This window comes from Cinclus cinclus, chromosome 25 (genome assembly GCF_963662255.1).
Source record: "Cinclus cinclus chromosome 25, bCinCin1.1, whole genome shotgun sequence".
NCBI classification, from domain to species: domain Eukaryota; kingdom Metazoa; phylum Chordata; class Aves; order Passeriformes; family Cinclidae; genus Cinclus; species Cinclus cinclus.
Window position 1 is genome coordinate 5,061,982 of NC_085070.1, and position 15,630 is coordinate 5,077,611.

The following is a 15,630-nucleotide window of genomic DNA, read 5'->3' on the forward strand; positions in this document are numbered from 1 at the left end:
GTGCTGCTCAGCAGCTGCTCCCCAGCGTTGGAGGGTTTTAAGCTGGACTTAAGGGTTACATGCAAACAATTAAATTGGCTTAACTATTTATAGAAGCCAAAACTTTTGGTGTGCTGGATCTCTGGTTGTGATCAGCAAGCAGAGTGCTTGTTTACCAACACAACACCACAGAGCTTTCCTAGGCAATAATATTAATTTATGAGTGAGAAGAGCTCACTGCGTGGAAACACAGGAGAACCTTCTCCCATGGCACCCAGGGCATGGCAAATAAAGGGAATATTTTTGCTCCATCCTGCTGAATCACTGAATTTTTGAGAAGCCCTCCAAAACCATCACGTGCAATCTGTGACTTAAGAGCAGCGCCCAAACAGAGAAAACCAATTCCTCATATAATTAAATAATCTTTATTTTTATAAAACATAATACAAAGCATCTACACCATTCACTGGTGGAACATTAGTTGCTATTACACAGTAATTCAGACACAAGTTATTATTTCACACTAGTTCTGCAGTTTCCTCTCACAGTTTGCTCTAGCCACTATGGACTAGCCTGAGGACAGCTCGGAATTTGTACTTTTGGGTCAGTGATTCTATGCTGGAGCCCACTAAATGGGCTCTGAGGCCTTTCTCTGCCTCATAAAGCCATTCCTAATTGCCCTTTTGTTTTCTTGTTTGCCTTCTAAAGCCTCAGAGCTGAGCGGTGTTCTCCTTCTTCCCAACCAAATTTACCCCCCCCATTCAGAAAAGGGGACCACTCAACCCTTGTATTTCAAAAACACCTTCAAACAGGTGATTCACAGATACTGCAGTCCCTGCCATCCTCATCCACCCGGGCAGGTAAGGGCTGTGACCCCATAAAGCTGCACCCCAAACCTCAGCAAAGGTCAGAGCCCAAACCCTTGGTTTTCAGCAGCTCACCGGGAATGGCCAGTCTGTTTTCACCTCCATTTCTCCAGGAGCTGCTGCTGAAATCCCTCATTCCCTGCTCAGGCTGGTGCCTGAGACTCTTTTGGCTCCAGATTCCTACAGTGCTGACCAGGGAAAACCCAGCAGACACCTTTTCCTCAGCTTGGGGTTCCCTGTGAAGCTGCAGCAGCACAGCTGACCTTTATGTGCACGTCCAGCTCAGTCCCTGTGACTCCTGCCCTTAAAGCACCTTTGCTAAACACCTCTCTCCTTGCTTTTGGGATGCTGGGAAGTGCCCAGTTCAGGTGACAAAGCACTGCTGATGGCTCATAGCGGGAAGTGCTTCACTCAAAGCAACTTTTATACAGCACAGAGTTTGTTTTTATGCAAACCGCCCAGAATTCATCACAGGTGGCTTGGTGCTAAATGGAGACACCCTACGAGGTAGGCAAGACTGGACCCACTTCCCAAAGTGGGTTAAATTGAGGCAAAAAGGCTCCTGGATGTGCTCAACAGAGCAGCAGAGCTGGGGAAAAGAACCACCAAGCCCCAACCAGCCCTTCTGGTCTCCTTTCAAGGCTTGATAGTGCTGAATGAGTCAAGTTTCCTTTCCAGGACCAGCTCATCAGTTGGCTCTGCTCATCTGAAGGGTTGTTTTTGTTTGGTTGGGTTTTTTTTTGTGGGGGGGGGGGGGTTTCTTCAGGTCTTTGGCTGCAGCAGGCAAGGCTCAAGCAAAAAGGGGTACCTGAGCTGCAATGGAGGCTCAAAGGAAAAGCTCAAAATCACAGCAACAACAAAGGAACAGTTTAAGAACATGCAATGAAATAAACTCCAGAAGCTGCCAACTGGGCATAGGTTTCCCCTGCAAATGGGACCAGATAAGTAATGCTTATTTTTCTCCCAGTCAGGTATTTTTTGGGGTTTTTTGTTTTTGTTTTGCTTTTTTTTTCCTTAAAAAAGACCAGATTACAGGCCTCTCACTTCTTTAATAACTAAGTAAAATAAATCTCTCTAACCCTCTACATGTTCACTTTTATCAAGTGACTCAGACCCAGTCAGAGGGAAATCAAAGCCCAGGGGTCAAGGCATTAATTCAGATGAAGGAGAGCCAAGGTCAGTCTGTGGCTTCCACAGGGCAGATTCTGGGCAACCAGAAATCCCAATTTGGATTTGGGGCACAGCAAAAGAAATGTTGATGTTCTGGAGACAAAATCAGGGGCTTGGCTCATCAGCAAGAAAACCCCTGACTGGCAAATCCTGATGGGGCTTGTCAAAATGGAGTGTGCTGGTTACCCAGGGAGCTAAAAGCAGTGTTTGTAGAGGAGTTTTAACAGTCAGGGAAGAAGAGGGAAAAATCACGAAAAAATTTTCCCTTCTGAGTCTGTGTCTTTGGGTGCATTCACAGAGCACCTAGTCCTGTATGGCGCCAGTGCTGACTAGAGCTTCTGGACACTACAAAAAATAAGTTATCAATATGTTAATAAATAAGTTATTAAAAGGAGTTAGGGTAGGAAACAGCTACCTACCTAAAATACTGATTTTTCTAGAGTGTTGCTGTAGCTCAACCACCAAAGTAGTTTCTCCCAGGGGAAACAAAGGGATAATGATCCAAGTGCAGATTACAACCATCACTTTGCATTTATATAGCACCTCTCAAGTAAAAATCTGAAAGTGCAAACAGATGGAGCAGCTCCATCACCCCCAAGTCACAGAGGGGGAATTAGGCACAGAGTCTGAGTTGTGTGACTTGCCCAAGGTCACACATCGAGGTGGTGGAAGAGCCAGGAACCCCAGCTTGGATGCAACACTAGAACACTTCTTCCTACCAGCATGAAGAGTCACTCTAGCTGCCTAGACTGCACAGGACGCTGGACATGGAGACCTAGTGTTACCTCCTCCTCTCCTCCAAGATCCTGAAGGAGTTGGCTACAGACATCACTATTTACACCTGCACTGCTGGACTAGTTTAGTCTATAAAAGTAGCCCTTCTTTCCCTCCTCGTTCAGGCTGTGCTTACGTACACACCGAGCCAGGTCCAGTGAATCCGTGGCACAGCTCCGTGGATTTCAGTGGAGTTATGCCAGGGATAAATTTGGCTCCAGCACTGCTAACGTGCGTTGGCTCCTCTCCCGACAGTGGCATTTCAGGCACGGTGCCCCTCCTTGCCAGCCCGTGAACTCGAGGAACTCTTTGCTCAGCGCCCACTCAGCGGCTTTTGAGATGCCCGTTGGTTTTCAAGCCCAGCTCGCGGCTCCTGCGGCTCCTCCACTCCTGGTACTTCCTCATGCTCTTCCTGCGGGCGAAGCGGCAGATGCTGACCATGAACACCCAGGACACCACGTACATGACGACCCCTCCCATCTTGATGTACCAGCGCGGCCTGGGCGAGGCCAGCTCGCAGTACATCAGCCAGGCGCCCATCCCGATGCGCACGCCGGTGAAGAGCACCACGAAGAGGAAATCCACCACGTCGCCCGTGAAGGTGTGGTAGCGGCCCAGCTCCTTGAGGAACCAGCGGGCCTGCAGCAGCGGGTTGGTGATCTCGCTGCCAAAAATGACGGCGTTGACGTCCGCGGCCGACTCGCCCAGGGCCAGGGAGGCGGCGATGCCCACGATGCTCACCAGGTGGTGGGCCAGCATCAGGGCACCCTCCGTCTGGAAGTACACGCACCAACACAGGTCGAAGATGAAGTAGCCCAAGCTAAGGCACAGCCCGTGCACCTGAAGGGTCGTGTTGGGTAACCCTGAAACATAAAAGCAGAGATTTAAAGTGTGGAGGTGCCAAGCAGGATGTGAGGCAGGGAAGGGGGATTCACCTCTGGAGACAACCCGGCCACAGAAGTCCCCCGAGTCACAATGCCACAGCTGTTAGGTTCCCGTTACCATACCATAAATCTTCTTCTGTGCTGAATATTCTAATTTTCACTGACCAATCTAATACAAGATACAAATCCTACAGCATTTACACACAGCCTATAAGAATCATTACATTGCCACGCTGTGTTACATTTTAAACCCTAAAAACTCCTCTGTGGACCCTTCTGCCAGGCTGGCAGGGTCTGCTCTGACCCTGGAGCTGTGTGCAGGCACAGGGAATTGTTCACTCCAGAGGGGATCACTCCCAGCTGCCCACGCTGTTGTTTTCAGCTGTTCAGTAACTCAGGTTTGGTATCTCAAAGATGACTTTCATTTCAATCTCGCTTATAGTTTCCATATTCTCAAAATCTTTTGCCAGGTAATCATATTGATAAGGTTTTCCTGATTGATCTTCCCGGACATTAGTCCTGCAGCTGCACACACGCAACGGCCACACAAAAGTCACACACTCTGCCAAACTGCAGCTGGGGAGGAGCATTACACCAGCAAAATACAGTACCAGGCTCTCCATTGCTCTGGGGCTTTCCACCATGAAGTGGCCGAGATATGGCTGCAGTCATCATCCCTGGATGATGGGCCGGGGAATGGGGCGGTGGAGAACCCCTGGGGGAGGTGGGATCAGGGATTTCCTCACTCACCTGGGTGACTCAGGGGCCAGGGGCCATCGATGAAGCCGATGTAAGCAGACAGACACGTGGCGAGGATGCCGTGGGTCAGGGTGACCAGCCTGCAGCTCCACTCGAGGTTCCGGTGTCGGTAGCGGTGGCAGAACCATTTGTAGAGGCAGAACCAGGCCAGCAGGCTGCAGGCTGCACGCAGGGGCAGCGGGAACAGCATCCTGTCCTGGCAAGGGCCGGACACACGGCATCAGAAAGACAAAGGGAGCATGTGGCAGTGTCAGCACAACCCAGCACGGCTTTGCTCTCTAACTATCCCAGAGTGTGTGCAGAGCTGCTTGCTCCTGACTGATTTTCTCTGTGTGAAAACAATTTTATTCTCCTCACTGCAGACTACATTTCATCCTTACTGGCACCGGAACCTCCAAATCTTTTAGATGCAAAAGAATAAAAATCTATGTCCATAAAGAATTTTTTTTTCCTCCAGCAGTATTTCTATCTTCCCTCACACAATGTGCAATAATCTCTCAAACAAGCAAAAGACAAATTGCCAGAACAAAATTACAGCACATAAACACTTGCTAAAACCCTCCAAATACACATTACTCTTCATGGGAAGGCATTATATGAACATGTGTGTCTCACCACTCCTGAGCATTCAGGGAAGTGTAACAAAAGAAGCCGAGTCAGGCTTTGGGATGCAGGAGTTTCCAGTTGCACCACTGGTACCTGCTGCTCAACTCTGGCCTCACTCCCAGGGCTGGGGAGCACCAGAGGGACTTCATGGGATGAGGAGTCAGAGCTGCAAAGCCCAACCTTCCTGTTTGGCCTGTTGGAGCATTCCCAGGAATGACTGGAGGCTGAGTAAACAAAACCATTATGTTTTAATGGGCCTTGGGAACACGGGGAGATGAAATAAGGATGGGATTAACTGCTCTGAGCTGGCATTTCCATTCACATCCCTGTGCTCGAGGTCTGCACTCAGAGCAGATAAGGGAGGGATAATTCTCATGTGACAAAAGGGATTGACCAGCTGGAGAAGGCTGGTGGAAAGAAGTTGTAAAATTACTGAGGTCTTTTCCACGCCGACTCCTGAAAAAGATGTCTCCATACCCTGGAAAAAATCACAGAACATCCTGAGCTGGAACTCACAGGGACCATCCAGTGCAGCTCCTGGCCCTGCTCAGACACCCCAAAATCCCAGCCTGTGCCTCAGAGCGCTGTCCTGGAGCTCTGGCAGCCTCGGGGCCGTGCCCAGCACCCTCTGGGTGAGGGAAAAACCTTTCCCTGATCTCCATCCCAAACCCTGATCCAGCTCCAGCCATTCCTTTAGGAAGAAAGCTGGGGTTTTTCTTCCAATTGCACATCAAAAATCAACATTTAGTGGCTTTAACTCAAAGAACGTAAATATGTATTAGATATTGGGAAGAAATTTTTCCCCATGAGTGAGGAGGCCCTGGCACAGGGTGCCCAGAGGAGCTCTGGCTGCCCCTGGATCCCTGGAAGCATCAAAGGCCAGGCTGGAAGGAGCTGGGAACAGCCTGGAATTGTGGAAGGTGTCCCTGTCTGGGCAGGGGCTGGGACGAGATGATCTTTAAGGTCTCTTCCAGCCCCAACCATCCTTTGATTTGTCTTTAGCATATGCTCACTAGAAAGGCCAATTTAAAGCAGCAATAATTACAGAGCAATAAATAACAAATAATTCTATACAATATACATATAGCTAGTAAATAATCAAATAACATAATTATATATAAAACTATATATTTCCCTATATATTATTTTATATTGTTGCATATGGATAAGCATATATAATGTATAAGATGTATACATTGATATTAATGTAATATACTATAATGTAATATTATATTAATGTAGAATATATATTATATCAATATATACTATGTATACATTAATAGAATATATATATCAAATTAATAAATACTATGTATACATTAATATGTGTATATATCATATTAATATATACTATGTATACATTAATAGAATGTATATATATCAAATTAATATATACTATGTATACATTAATAGAATGTATATATATATTATAATATATACTATGTATACATTAATAGAATGTATATATATTCAATATACATTTTGTATTATGTATCTACTGTAAATAACAGATATTATAATTCGTATCACCGGCAGCAATGAGGCCCTGAATGAAAGCAGCCTCTACAACAAACACACGTGCCTAAAACCCCCGAACAGCCCGAAAGCGATTAAAAACCAGATGGGCACATCCAGCAAAGCGCCGTTATCCCGTTATCCACATTTTTTTTTTTTTTTTTTTTTTAAGTCCAGTCGGAAGATGGAGGAGCTCCCGGACCGTACCAAGAGCACGAAGCGCAGCCCCGGGTACCGCCTGCGCACACCCGCCCCATCCTCCCGCATCCCGCGGGATGCAGCGACCCCGTGCCCATCCCACCGTCACCGCCGCATCCCCTGGGGACAGGGGACAAGGACAAGGGACAGGGACAAGGGACAGGACCCTTCCCCAGCACCCACCTGCAGGGCCGCGCTGCCGGAGCCGCCCCGGATCACGGAGCGAGCAGCAGCGGCCGAGGGGCACCTGGCGGCCGGGAGGAGGGACGGCAGGGATGGGGATGAGGAGGAGGAAGAGGAGGAGGAAGAGGATGAGGAGGAGGGACGGGAGGAGGGAATACGGGCGGCAGGATGGCGACGAAGCCGCTCCGCACATCCCTCCCTATTGCATCGTGGAATTCCCGGAGCTGGAAGGGACCCACCAGGATGATGAGCCCAGCTCCTGTTCCTACACGGACACCCCAAAATCCCACCCTAGACCTCGGAGCCGTGTGCCAAAGCTCCTGGAGCTCTGGCAGCCTCGGGGAGCCCGGGCAGTGCCCAGCACCCTCTTTTCCAAATATCCCACCTAAATCTCCCCTGGCACAGCTCCAGCCCTTCCCTGGCTCCTGTCCCCGGTCACAGAGAGCAGAGATCAGAGCCGTGCGGAAGCTGCAGACCCCACATTGTCTCCTCCAGGTGAAACCAGGTAATCCAAGTGTTCTCAGCCACTCCAGCTCCCAGGTCACGTCCCCACAGGGCACACGGAGGGAGCAGCGCTGTCGCCCAGGGCCACAGAAACCAGTCCCACACCCATCCCCGCCTCCCCCATCACCCCGCGTGTGCCGCAGAGATTCAGGGCACCAAGCACGCCCGGCCTTTGCTCTCCTCACACCTGATGTGAGCAGAGCCTTCTGCAGAGCTCCAGAGCTGTGTCAGTGCAGCAGCAGGTCCAAGGTGACACCCCCCGAGGGGTTTTGTCCCCCAGAATGGAGCAGTGCAGCGGCCTGGGAGAGCTCACACCCTGCCCTGGACGTCCCCTACAAAGCCCAGCAATTTCTGCAGGCATTCAGCGCTGCCCATTCTCTCTCCTGCCTTCCACATCCCACATGCAGGGTTTAAGCAGGACACCTAAAACAACTACAAGAGTTCCTCCGCCTTTCCTAAATTACTGTCAAAACAAGCTCTCACACCCAAAAACACGGGGTTGTTTTTTTTTTTTTTTAACCTTTTGAAATGCACACAGTGGGAGTGGCCTGACCTGCCTCTTCCAGCCCTCATAATAAGTGCCTTCAGCTGGGTATTCAACCAGATACAGATCTTACTTTTCCAGTTCAGGCCAGGTACAGGTTCCTACTGCTACAAAATACTCATCCTCCTGCTATTTCAGCACATCCTCATGAGCATTAATAGTGCAGCTGCTTCTCTGACAAATTTGAGTTCTCCCCCTGCTTCCCTCCACCATTGCTGGCCCTCCAGTAGCCTCAGTAATGCCCGAGATGGAGCTGGTTTAATATTTAGCTCAGGATCAAGAAAAGCGTGGATGGATGGGAAATTATGGGACTGATGTTTTCACATTTAGGAGCATGGTTAGATGGAATATCAGGAAAAAAATTCTTGGCTGTGACAACGATGAGGAGCTGGGATGGAATTCCCAGAGAAGCTGTGCCTGCCCTGGAAGTGTCTAAGGCCAGGTTGGACGGGGCTTGGAAGAAGCTGGGATAGAAGCAGGGGGTTTTTGGAATAAGATGAGATGATCTTTAAGGTCCCTTCCAACCCAAACCATTCTGAGATTCTATGAGCAGCCAGGAAGAAAAACAGAGAAGTTCACAGAGAGCCCTAATGAGGCACAGATCATTTAACGCAGGAGGTGGGACACAGAGAACTTGTGGGTTGTTTTGTTTCTAGCACAAACTATGCACAGTGAGGTGCAAGGCAGCAAGTGAAACCATCTCCCTGTGGATTGTACCAGAAGTGAGGTGCAGCTTTATACACCAATTTTCCTGTTTGCTTTGTGCAGTCAGCCATTTCAATGGGCTGTGTTGCACTGGCTCGTTTGGTCTGCAGATGAACAGAGTTCAGCAAAACAGCTCAGGGCAGGAACCTCTGCAAAGAGTTGTTTGCACACCGCTGCCTCATTTGGTACAGCCACAGCCTCCCCCAGCTGCACATCCTTTCCTTTGCTCTCCTGGACCTGTTCTAACCAGAGCTTGCAGCACTGAAAACCATCACAGATTGTATTGATTATTTTACCCACACTGGGAAACTCTTTGTCCACAATTAGACTGGGAATAAACAAGAACTGGAAACCTGGCAGCTCAACAGGCTGTTACTAAAACTCAGCTTCTGTGGCTGTAAAAGCCCTCAAGGATATTTGACAGATAAAAAACAGGCACCTCCATGAAAAATCACATTTTTTAAAATACGAAATACAGTGGGATAGCGGAGCTGGATGTTTCTAGCATCACATTAGAGGGCTTAGCACTACAATTATCCTTGGGTGAGATGTGGCAGATGAGAACCTGAGGGCACTTATTTTGCATCAAACCTCCCCAGGTAGCTCTGACTGAACAGAAGCAATCTGGGTGCACTGGGGTACTGTCCCAATACTGTCCCTCAGCTGCAGGGAGAGGTTTTCCTCATTGGAAGCCAATCCAGGCTCTCCACTCCTGACAGCAGAGTCCTGGCCCAGCAGGAACAGGTTCCCAGTCAGAAACAGCCACTCAGTGGTGACTTAGGACATCTTATAGTCCCCAGGATGTTCTCATGCTTCCCCCCAAAAAAACCACAGACAAGTTACCCTGCAACCCTTCTGAACTGAGCATTGCCCCAGTGAAACCCAGCACCAGAGAGGCAGAGAAAAAAGTGAAAGCACCCTGGGATGTAGGAGACCATGGCCAGAATTTAAGTCATTGTGTCCAGCAAGAGCAAACCCCTCAGCTTGGTGGTTCTCAAGCTCTCTGCAACACTGATTCATTGGCAAAGCAGGTTGTGGCTGCATTGCTCACAAACCTGAGCTTCAGCTGAGCCTCACCTGCCCTTCACAGAGCTCCTGGCTCAGCCTGGGCTCATCTCCTCTCCACCCCTCTCCTTCCTGAACTGCACAAAGGGAATGAACCTGTGATTTTGGCATCCTTAGTCTTCCCTCAAGCCCCTTTGCCTCAGCCCTCACTCCAGCTGCCTCCTCAAGGCCCAGAACAAAGGAACATCACAGCAATCGGTTCTTTTTTCAAAAGAGAACATGACTTTATTGGAAGTCCCGTCACTCAGAGGAGTTTTTGGAAGAATACAGTGAGCCTGGCAGGTGCCCACACCTCAGGAGGCCACTCTGGCTCCTGCTTTCCTAAAAATATTGGCCCAGGAACTTGCCCCGGTTCACAGCTGCAATGCTTTCAGTGGCTGTGTCCAAAGTGAGGTTATTTCAGGTTATTTTTAATCGCTCCAGACACCTTGAGGAGCCCCAGCCAAAGGCTGATATCTGCCCTGAACAGAGCTAAATTCGGTGAGATAAAGGCAGTGGAGGAGCTGCATCCCCACTGCTACCCTCCCTCACCTCTGCATTTGCTTCTCAGCTCTCAGTGAGGCTTTTGGAGGAGACTAAATCTAAACTGCAGCTTTGGACAGAGGGAAATTCATATTAAAACCCCAGGGAAAATGTCAGAATGTGATTCTGAGAGGTAAAGAAAACAAGAGAACTGTTCCATGCTGGTGTGGAGCAGATGTCACACCGAGATCTGCCTAAACATTACTGTCACCCCTGGAAATAGTCACATATTTGACTTATTAGCCATTAATTCAGCTTGAGTGGCTTCAGCCAACCCCAGAACAGAAAGAGCATCCAGGCAGGCTCTTCACTGTCCTCCCTCTCCCACAAAAAGCCTGTTTATTCTTTTAAGCAATCCCAGTCCAGGCCAACACCTGCTCACGGAGTTTATTGGCACAAGTCTAATTCCTGACTCTTGTTAGAGAGGGCCTGAGTCAGTCCCAGAGAAATCACTCTGCTCTGAGATCAGCACCTGCCCAAATGGAAGCATTAAAAAAAAAAAAAAAAAAAGAGTATAGGAAATGTGTCATTAAAAACAACGAGGTAAAACATTGCCTCACCTTGAGTGCCATCACACTCTCAGGGGACAGCTCCACTACACCCCTGCAAGCACTTCAGTCTTGTTCAAAGCAAATACTTGAGTATTTAGCCAAGCACATTGTCCAAATCCAGGATTATTAAAGCAGGTGAGGCTCAGGAAATCTTTGCCAGGTCATGCCCCTTACCCAGTCCCACTTGCAGGAAAATGGGATTTTTCATATCTGATTTTCTCTACACTGTCAAATAACTCTGCATTGGAAATGAGGACAGAACATGCAGACTGTGCAATTACTGGTTGCAGACTGATCAGCTCTGGCATTGCCAGCCTCCTTGGCTCTGTACCATTGCTGGGCAAGTCAGGGAATCATGTCGGGCTCCTCAGGCTTCCACTCAAATCCCTCTTCTCTCAGCTTTTCCATGTTCCTAGCAGCAATCCATCTCCTCCAGGAGCAGCAGAAAGTCAATTCCGTGTCATTTCAGGAGTTCTTTTCACAGGAACAAGTTCCAGCATCCAGGCCCCAAACCCAGGGGATTGTCCTCTACAACCCATTAATGAGCAGCCAAGAAGTTTCCCCAGGTGCACTCCTACCCCTGGAAAGAATCTGTGTCCAGAGAAGGGGATTTTTCCCACATTTTCCTCCTGACAAAGCGACAGATTTCAACCATGAACCCCAAGGACACCACGTACATGGCCAGGCCCCCAGCCTTGAGGAGCCAGTTGGGTTCGGGGGACGTCACCATCCCATACACGATCCACGCTCCTGCCCCGATCCGCAGCACCAGGAAGAGGAGCACGAAGAGGAAATCCACCACTTTTCCCAGGGAAGTGTGGTAAGAGCCCATTTCCCGCAGGAACCAGCGGGTCTGGAGCAGGGGGTTGGTGATTTCACTGACAAACACCACAGCGTTCACCTCCGTGGCTGATTTGCCCAGCCCCAGCACCAGGATCATGCCACAGATGCTCAGGGTGTGGTGGAGCAGCATCAGGTCCCCCTCGGTCTGGAAGTACAGGCACCAGCCCAGGTCAAAGATGAAGTAGCCCAAGGTCAGGGACAGCACGTGGATCTGGAGAGGGGTGTTTGGTGAACCTGGAAAGGAAGATGGGCATAAGCCTGGGGTCTTAGTTAAGATATTTTTCTACTCTACAAACCAATACAGGTCGCTTCTCTCCTCCTAAATTTCCAGCCTTATCCAAGTGCCAGGAATTAGGGATATTTGGTTCTGCTTCCCCTTCACACCCCAGCCTGCCCAGCAGGCCCATCCCATCCTGCCCTAATGCTGGCCAGGGGTTTAAGCACAGAATCACCAACAGGACAGGACTGCTGTGGAACGTATCTCGAGCTGCTTTATTATCATTTTTCCCTCCAAGCATCGGTCTCGTTACACAGCTGGGACAGCAGGAAGATGCCAGCAGCTCACATCCTCAGCAGCAGCCACAAAACGTGAGGCTACAACACATTTCAAAGGTTTTTTGAACAGTCACAAAAAGCAAAAGCATATTGACAGTAGTTCTATCCAACCACTATAAGTACATGTACCTTTGGTTAAAACAATGCTTGCTTATTTCGAATGCAATACCTATTTGTAAGCCATTAAAATACAAAGCACAGAACTCCATTACTAAGCTTAGACCTTCCTACTATCTTGCTAGATATACTTTTCTGCAGCTTAGAGAGTTATTCTAGCAAAGCATTAATACACAGACCATTGTTCTGTTTGTCTTTGTTTTCTACATCTCATAGAACTTTTCTGCTGTCGTGCCTTATGCTTTCTGCTTAACCCTAATTGCAGATTGCTGTCTCTGAGGCCTGCTTCCTTGCAGCTTTCCCAAAACCCTCTGATTTTAAGGATTCCCACACCGTCCCACTGCTAATTCCTTTCTCCTTCCAGCCTTTTAGAAAAGCCAGACCTCCATCAGCAGCACAGTCTGAGATTTAACAATGGAAACCAGGCAGCAAAACCCTGCTGCCAAATGTCAGGAGTTATTACACCCTTCAAGATGGGAAAGCACTTTGTTCTCCATGCATTGCTACGCCTGATGCTGCAATAAACTCAAGCTGCCAACCTGAAAACTTCCAATTTGTACGTGGACCAGCCCAAAAAAAAAAAACCAAAAAAAAAAAAACCAAAAAACAAAAAAACAAAACCAAAACAAAACAAAAAAAAACAAACAAACAAAAACAAAACAAAACAAAGAAAACCCACCACAAATTGAAAGAACAAAAAGACAAATAGTGAGAAGTGGTGGAGAAAGAAGCAGCGGAATTAAATCAAATTTAACTGCAAATACACACATCTGTAATCAGCCCCCACCTCCCCCTGTGACAGGTGAGCACAGGTGAGACTGCGATTCCAAACATACCTGCGTGGGTCAGAGGCCAGGGGCCATCCAGGAACATGACATAGCCAGAGAGGAAGGTGACAAGGAGCCCGTGCAGGAGGGTGACCAGGCGACAGCTCCACTTGTAGGAACGCCGCCTGTTCCAGCGGCAGAAGCAGCTGTAGAGACACAGCCAGGTGACAAAGCTGCAGGTCACCTCCAGGACGATGGGAACCATCCTGCTGGACACGAAGGGGCAGCGTGAGGAGGGCAGCAGCCCCTCAGAAATCCCTGTTCATCCCGACCATCCTCCATACCCACCCCAGCACATCCATGGAAATCCCGGATGGGGTGGGGAAAAAAAAAACCCACAAACGACAGAAACGAGCAAAACAAACCTTGTACCCCTCCCGAAACGAGCAAAACAAACCTTGCACCCCTGTGGGTACAAGCACCGCGCTCTCCCCAGCTCCCTTAGCACCTTCCCCAAAATCCCAAACCCGAACGGGAAAACCACAATCCCAACCCTCCCGCTGCCAAAGCGCCTCTGCCCCTCGGGGAGCAGGACATTGAGGGGGACCAGACCCCATCCCCAGCTCGGCACGGGGGTGGGGGAAGGACCGGAGAACCCCAAATTCTCACCCCGCTCCGGCTCCGCGCTGCCGGCACCTGCGCCCGCCTGGGGCTGCCCGGCTGGGGAGGCGGTGCCGGCGCTCCCGGAGCTTTTTATCGTCCCTTCCTTGCCCTGCCCAGCCCTTCCCAGCCCAGCCCTGCCCGGCCCGGCCCGGCCCGGCCCGGCCCCCGCAGCATCCCCCGAGGATGCTCCGCTGCATCCCCGCTCGCTCAGCCCCGCTGTACCTGCCCCGGAGGCGGACAGGGATGCGCGGAGCGGAGCTGCGAGCCCCGGGGCAGGGCTAGAGCCGGGGCAGGGCAAGGGGAACGGGGCGGGGGAAGCGGGGACCGGAGCTCGGTACCTCCGCCCAGCCTCGGCTCGCCCGGCTGGAGCCGTCCCAGACTTTGTTCTGGCGTTTTCCTCTCTGGTGATGGAGAATAAAGGTGGATCAGACAAGTGGGGAGGTGTTGGTGTCCTTTTTCTCCTTGGTATTCTTTTTATCTTTTTTTTTTTTTTCCCTATTGTTTTGCCGAGTTTCCCGGAGTCTTCTTTCACTCTTTCTGCCAAAAGGGGGAAACAGGAGCACCTTGGAGCTGAGCGCAGGGAGGGGAGGCTGAGGCAGGACTCGGAGCTCGGGCCCGGGGCTGGGAGTGGTGCCGGACACTCGGTGCTCAGGGAGCTGTGCCACAGAACGTGCAGAACAGGATGAGTGAGCCAGGAGCTGAGCTGGGGCCAAGTTCAGGGCTGGGAGTGAGTAACCAGGACAGGGCTGTGCTTCCTCCGAGCCCTGCCAGCCAGCTCGGTGTCAGCACTGTGTCATTCCTGACTCAGTCTACTTTAAAATCTGATGCTGTGGCCCCCAAACAACCCAAATTTTCCTTGCAGCCAGAGCTCTACACTGGGTGTGAAACCACAGAGAGCACAAGACCCTTCCCAGGGAGATCTGCCGTGTGTGCTGCACTGCACAGGATGCTCCTATGAGTTACGCATTCAAATATCCTTTTAACTGGATCATACATTATAGGTTGCTCTTCTCTTTGAGCTAAAACTTGCTAGGTTTTGTTTCCTTTCCCAGCATTTTCAAGCAGGCAGGGACCCCCAGCACAGAAAGGAGGTCCCACTGCAGTTTGAGGATTAATCCCTGCTGGCACCTGTAAAACTGAGCCTGAATTTAAGCTGAAGTGTTTTATTGGGCTGTTAGGATCCATGCTAATTCTACCAGAGCTGGAAATCCCAAGGCTGTGAGCAGCAGGAATGATGAGGGAACTTGGTGGCATCACTTGGGCACTGAGAAATGCTCAAAGTCTCCCTTCAGGCCACAAGGAAACCTGGGAAGGACAAGGAATATTCTCCCTCTCCTCACAGGTGAAAATCAGGGGAGGGAAGAAATGAACAATAGAAGAAATTAAATACCAGCAACAATTAGTTAATTTTCCAGCCCTCCCCAGCCTTGCTTGAACTTGGGCACTGCTAAATGGGAATGTTTGAGCTCCTGGTGTGCAGCTGGAATTGCCACAGCAGCTCTGCTTGGAGAAGGGCAGGGAGCACAGGGATGGCTCAGGCACAGGAGCTGCTCTGGGGACAGCTCAGGAGGTCACTGACTTCTCACCGGGAGCAATTGCTCCCCTCATTGTTCCTCTGGGGCTGTGGGAGGTGACTCTTGCTCCTGGAAAGCTGGAATTTCCTGCTCTCTTTATTTCCAATCCCTTAGATGCTCTCCTGCGAGGCTGGAAGCATTCCTGGGTGGCAGGGGAACAAAGCTCTTTCCCTTCCAGCTGGAGCTTTTTGTGGAGCAAACAAACTGCTGGTGTTTGTTTTCCCACTCAGGGCCAGTTTATCAATAAATCCCAGGGATTTGTCTCCGTGTTTATAAACTTTGTGCA

General features: G+C 49.9%; 2 protein-coding genes across 5 annotated transcripts; both read right to left on the reverse strand.

Moving 5' to 3' along the window:
• Positions 1-324: 324 nt before the first annotated feature.
• LOC134053504 (TLC domain-containing protein 5-like) lies at positions 325-10,936 on the reverse strand. Of its 3 annotated transcripts, none has more exons than XM_062508506.1 (3): positions 10,835-10,871; positions 4,424-4,623; positions 325-3,652 (listed from the first exon to the last, which is right to left on the reverse strand). In XM_062508506.1, the coding sequence occupies exons 2-3, from the start codon at positions 4,620-4,622 to the stop codon at positions 3,114-3,116; spliced, it is 738 nt and encodes a 245-aa protein (XP_062364490.1). In that variant the 5' UTR covers position 4,623; positions 10,835-10,871; the 3' UTR covers positions 325-3,113. The 3 variants fall into 3 exon arrangements, with proteins under 3 accessions (XP_062364490.1, XP_062364489.1, XP_062364491.1); XM_062508505.1 differs by having other exon boundaries at positions 326-3,652; positions 4,424-4,628; positions 10,835-10,936; XM_062508507.1 differs by lacking the exons at positions 4,424-4,623; positions 10,835-10,871 and adding an exon at positions 4,285-4,306 and having other exon boundaries at positions 326-3,652.
• Positions 9,919-13,816, reverse strand: LOC134053506 (TLC domain-containing protein 5-like). Of its 2 annotated transcripts, none has more exons than XM_062508508.1 (3): positions 13,777-13,816; positions 13,177-13,373; positions 9,919-11,902 (listed from the first exon to the last, which is right to left on the reverse strand). In XM_062508508.1, exons 2-3 carry the CDS (start codon positions 13,370-13,372, stop codon positions 11,400-11,402), a joined length of 699 nt encoding a protein of 232 aa, XP_062364492.1. In that variant the 5' UTR covers position 13,373; positions 13,777-13,816; the 3' UTR covers positions 9,919-11,399. The 2 variants fall into 2 exon arrangements, with proteins under 2 accessions (XP_062364492.1, XP_062364493.1); XM_062508509.1 differs by having other exon boundaries at positions 13,177-13,376.
• Between the last annotated feature and the right edge of the window lie 1,814 nt (positions 13,817-15,630).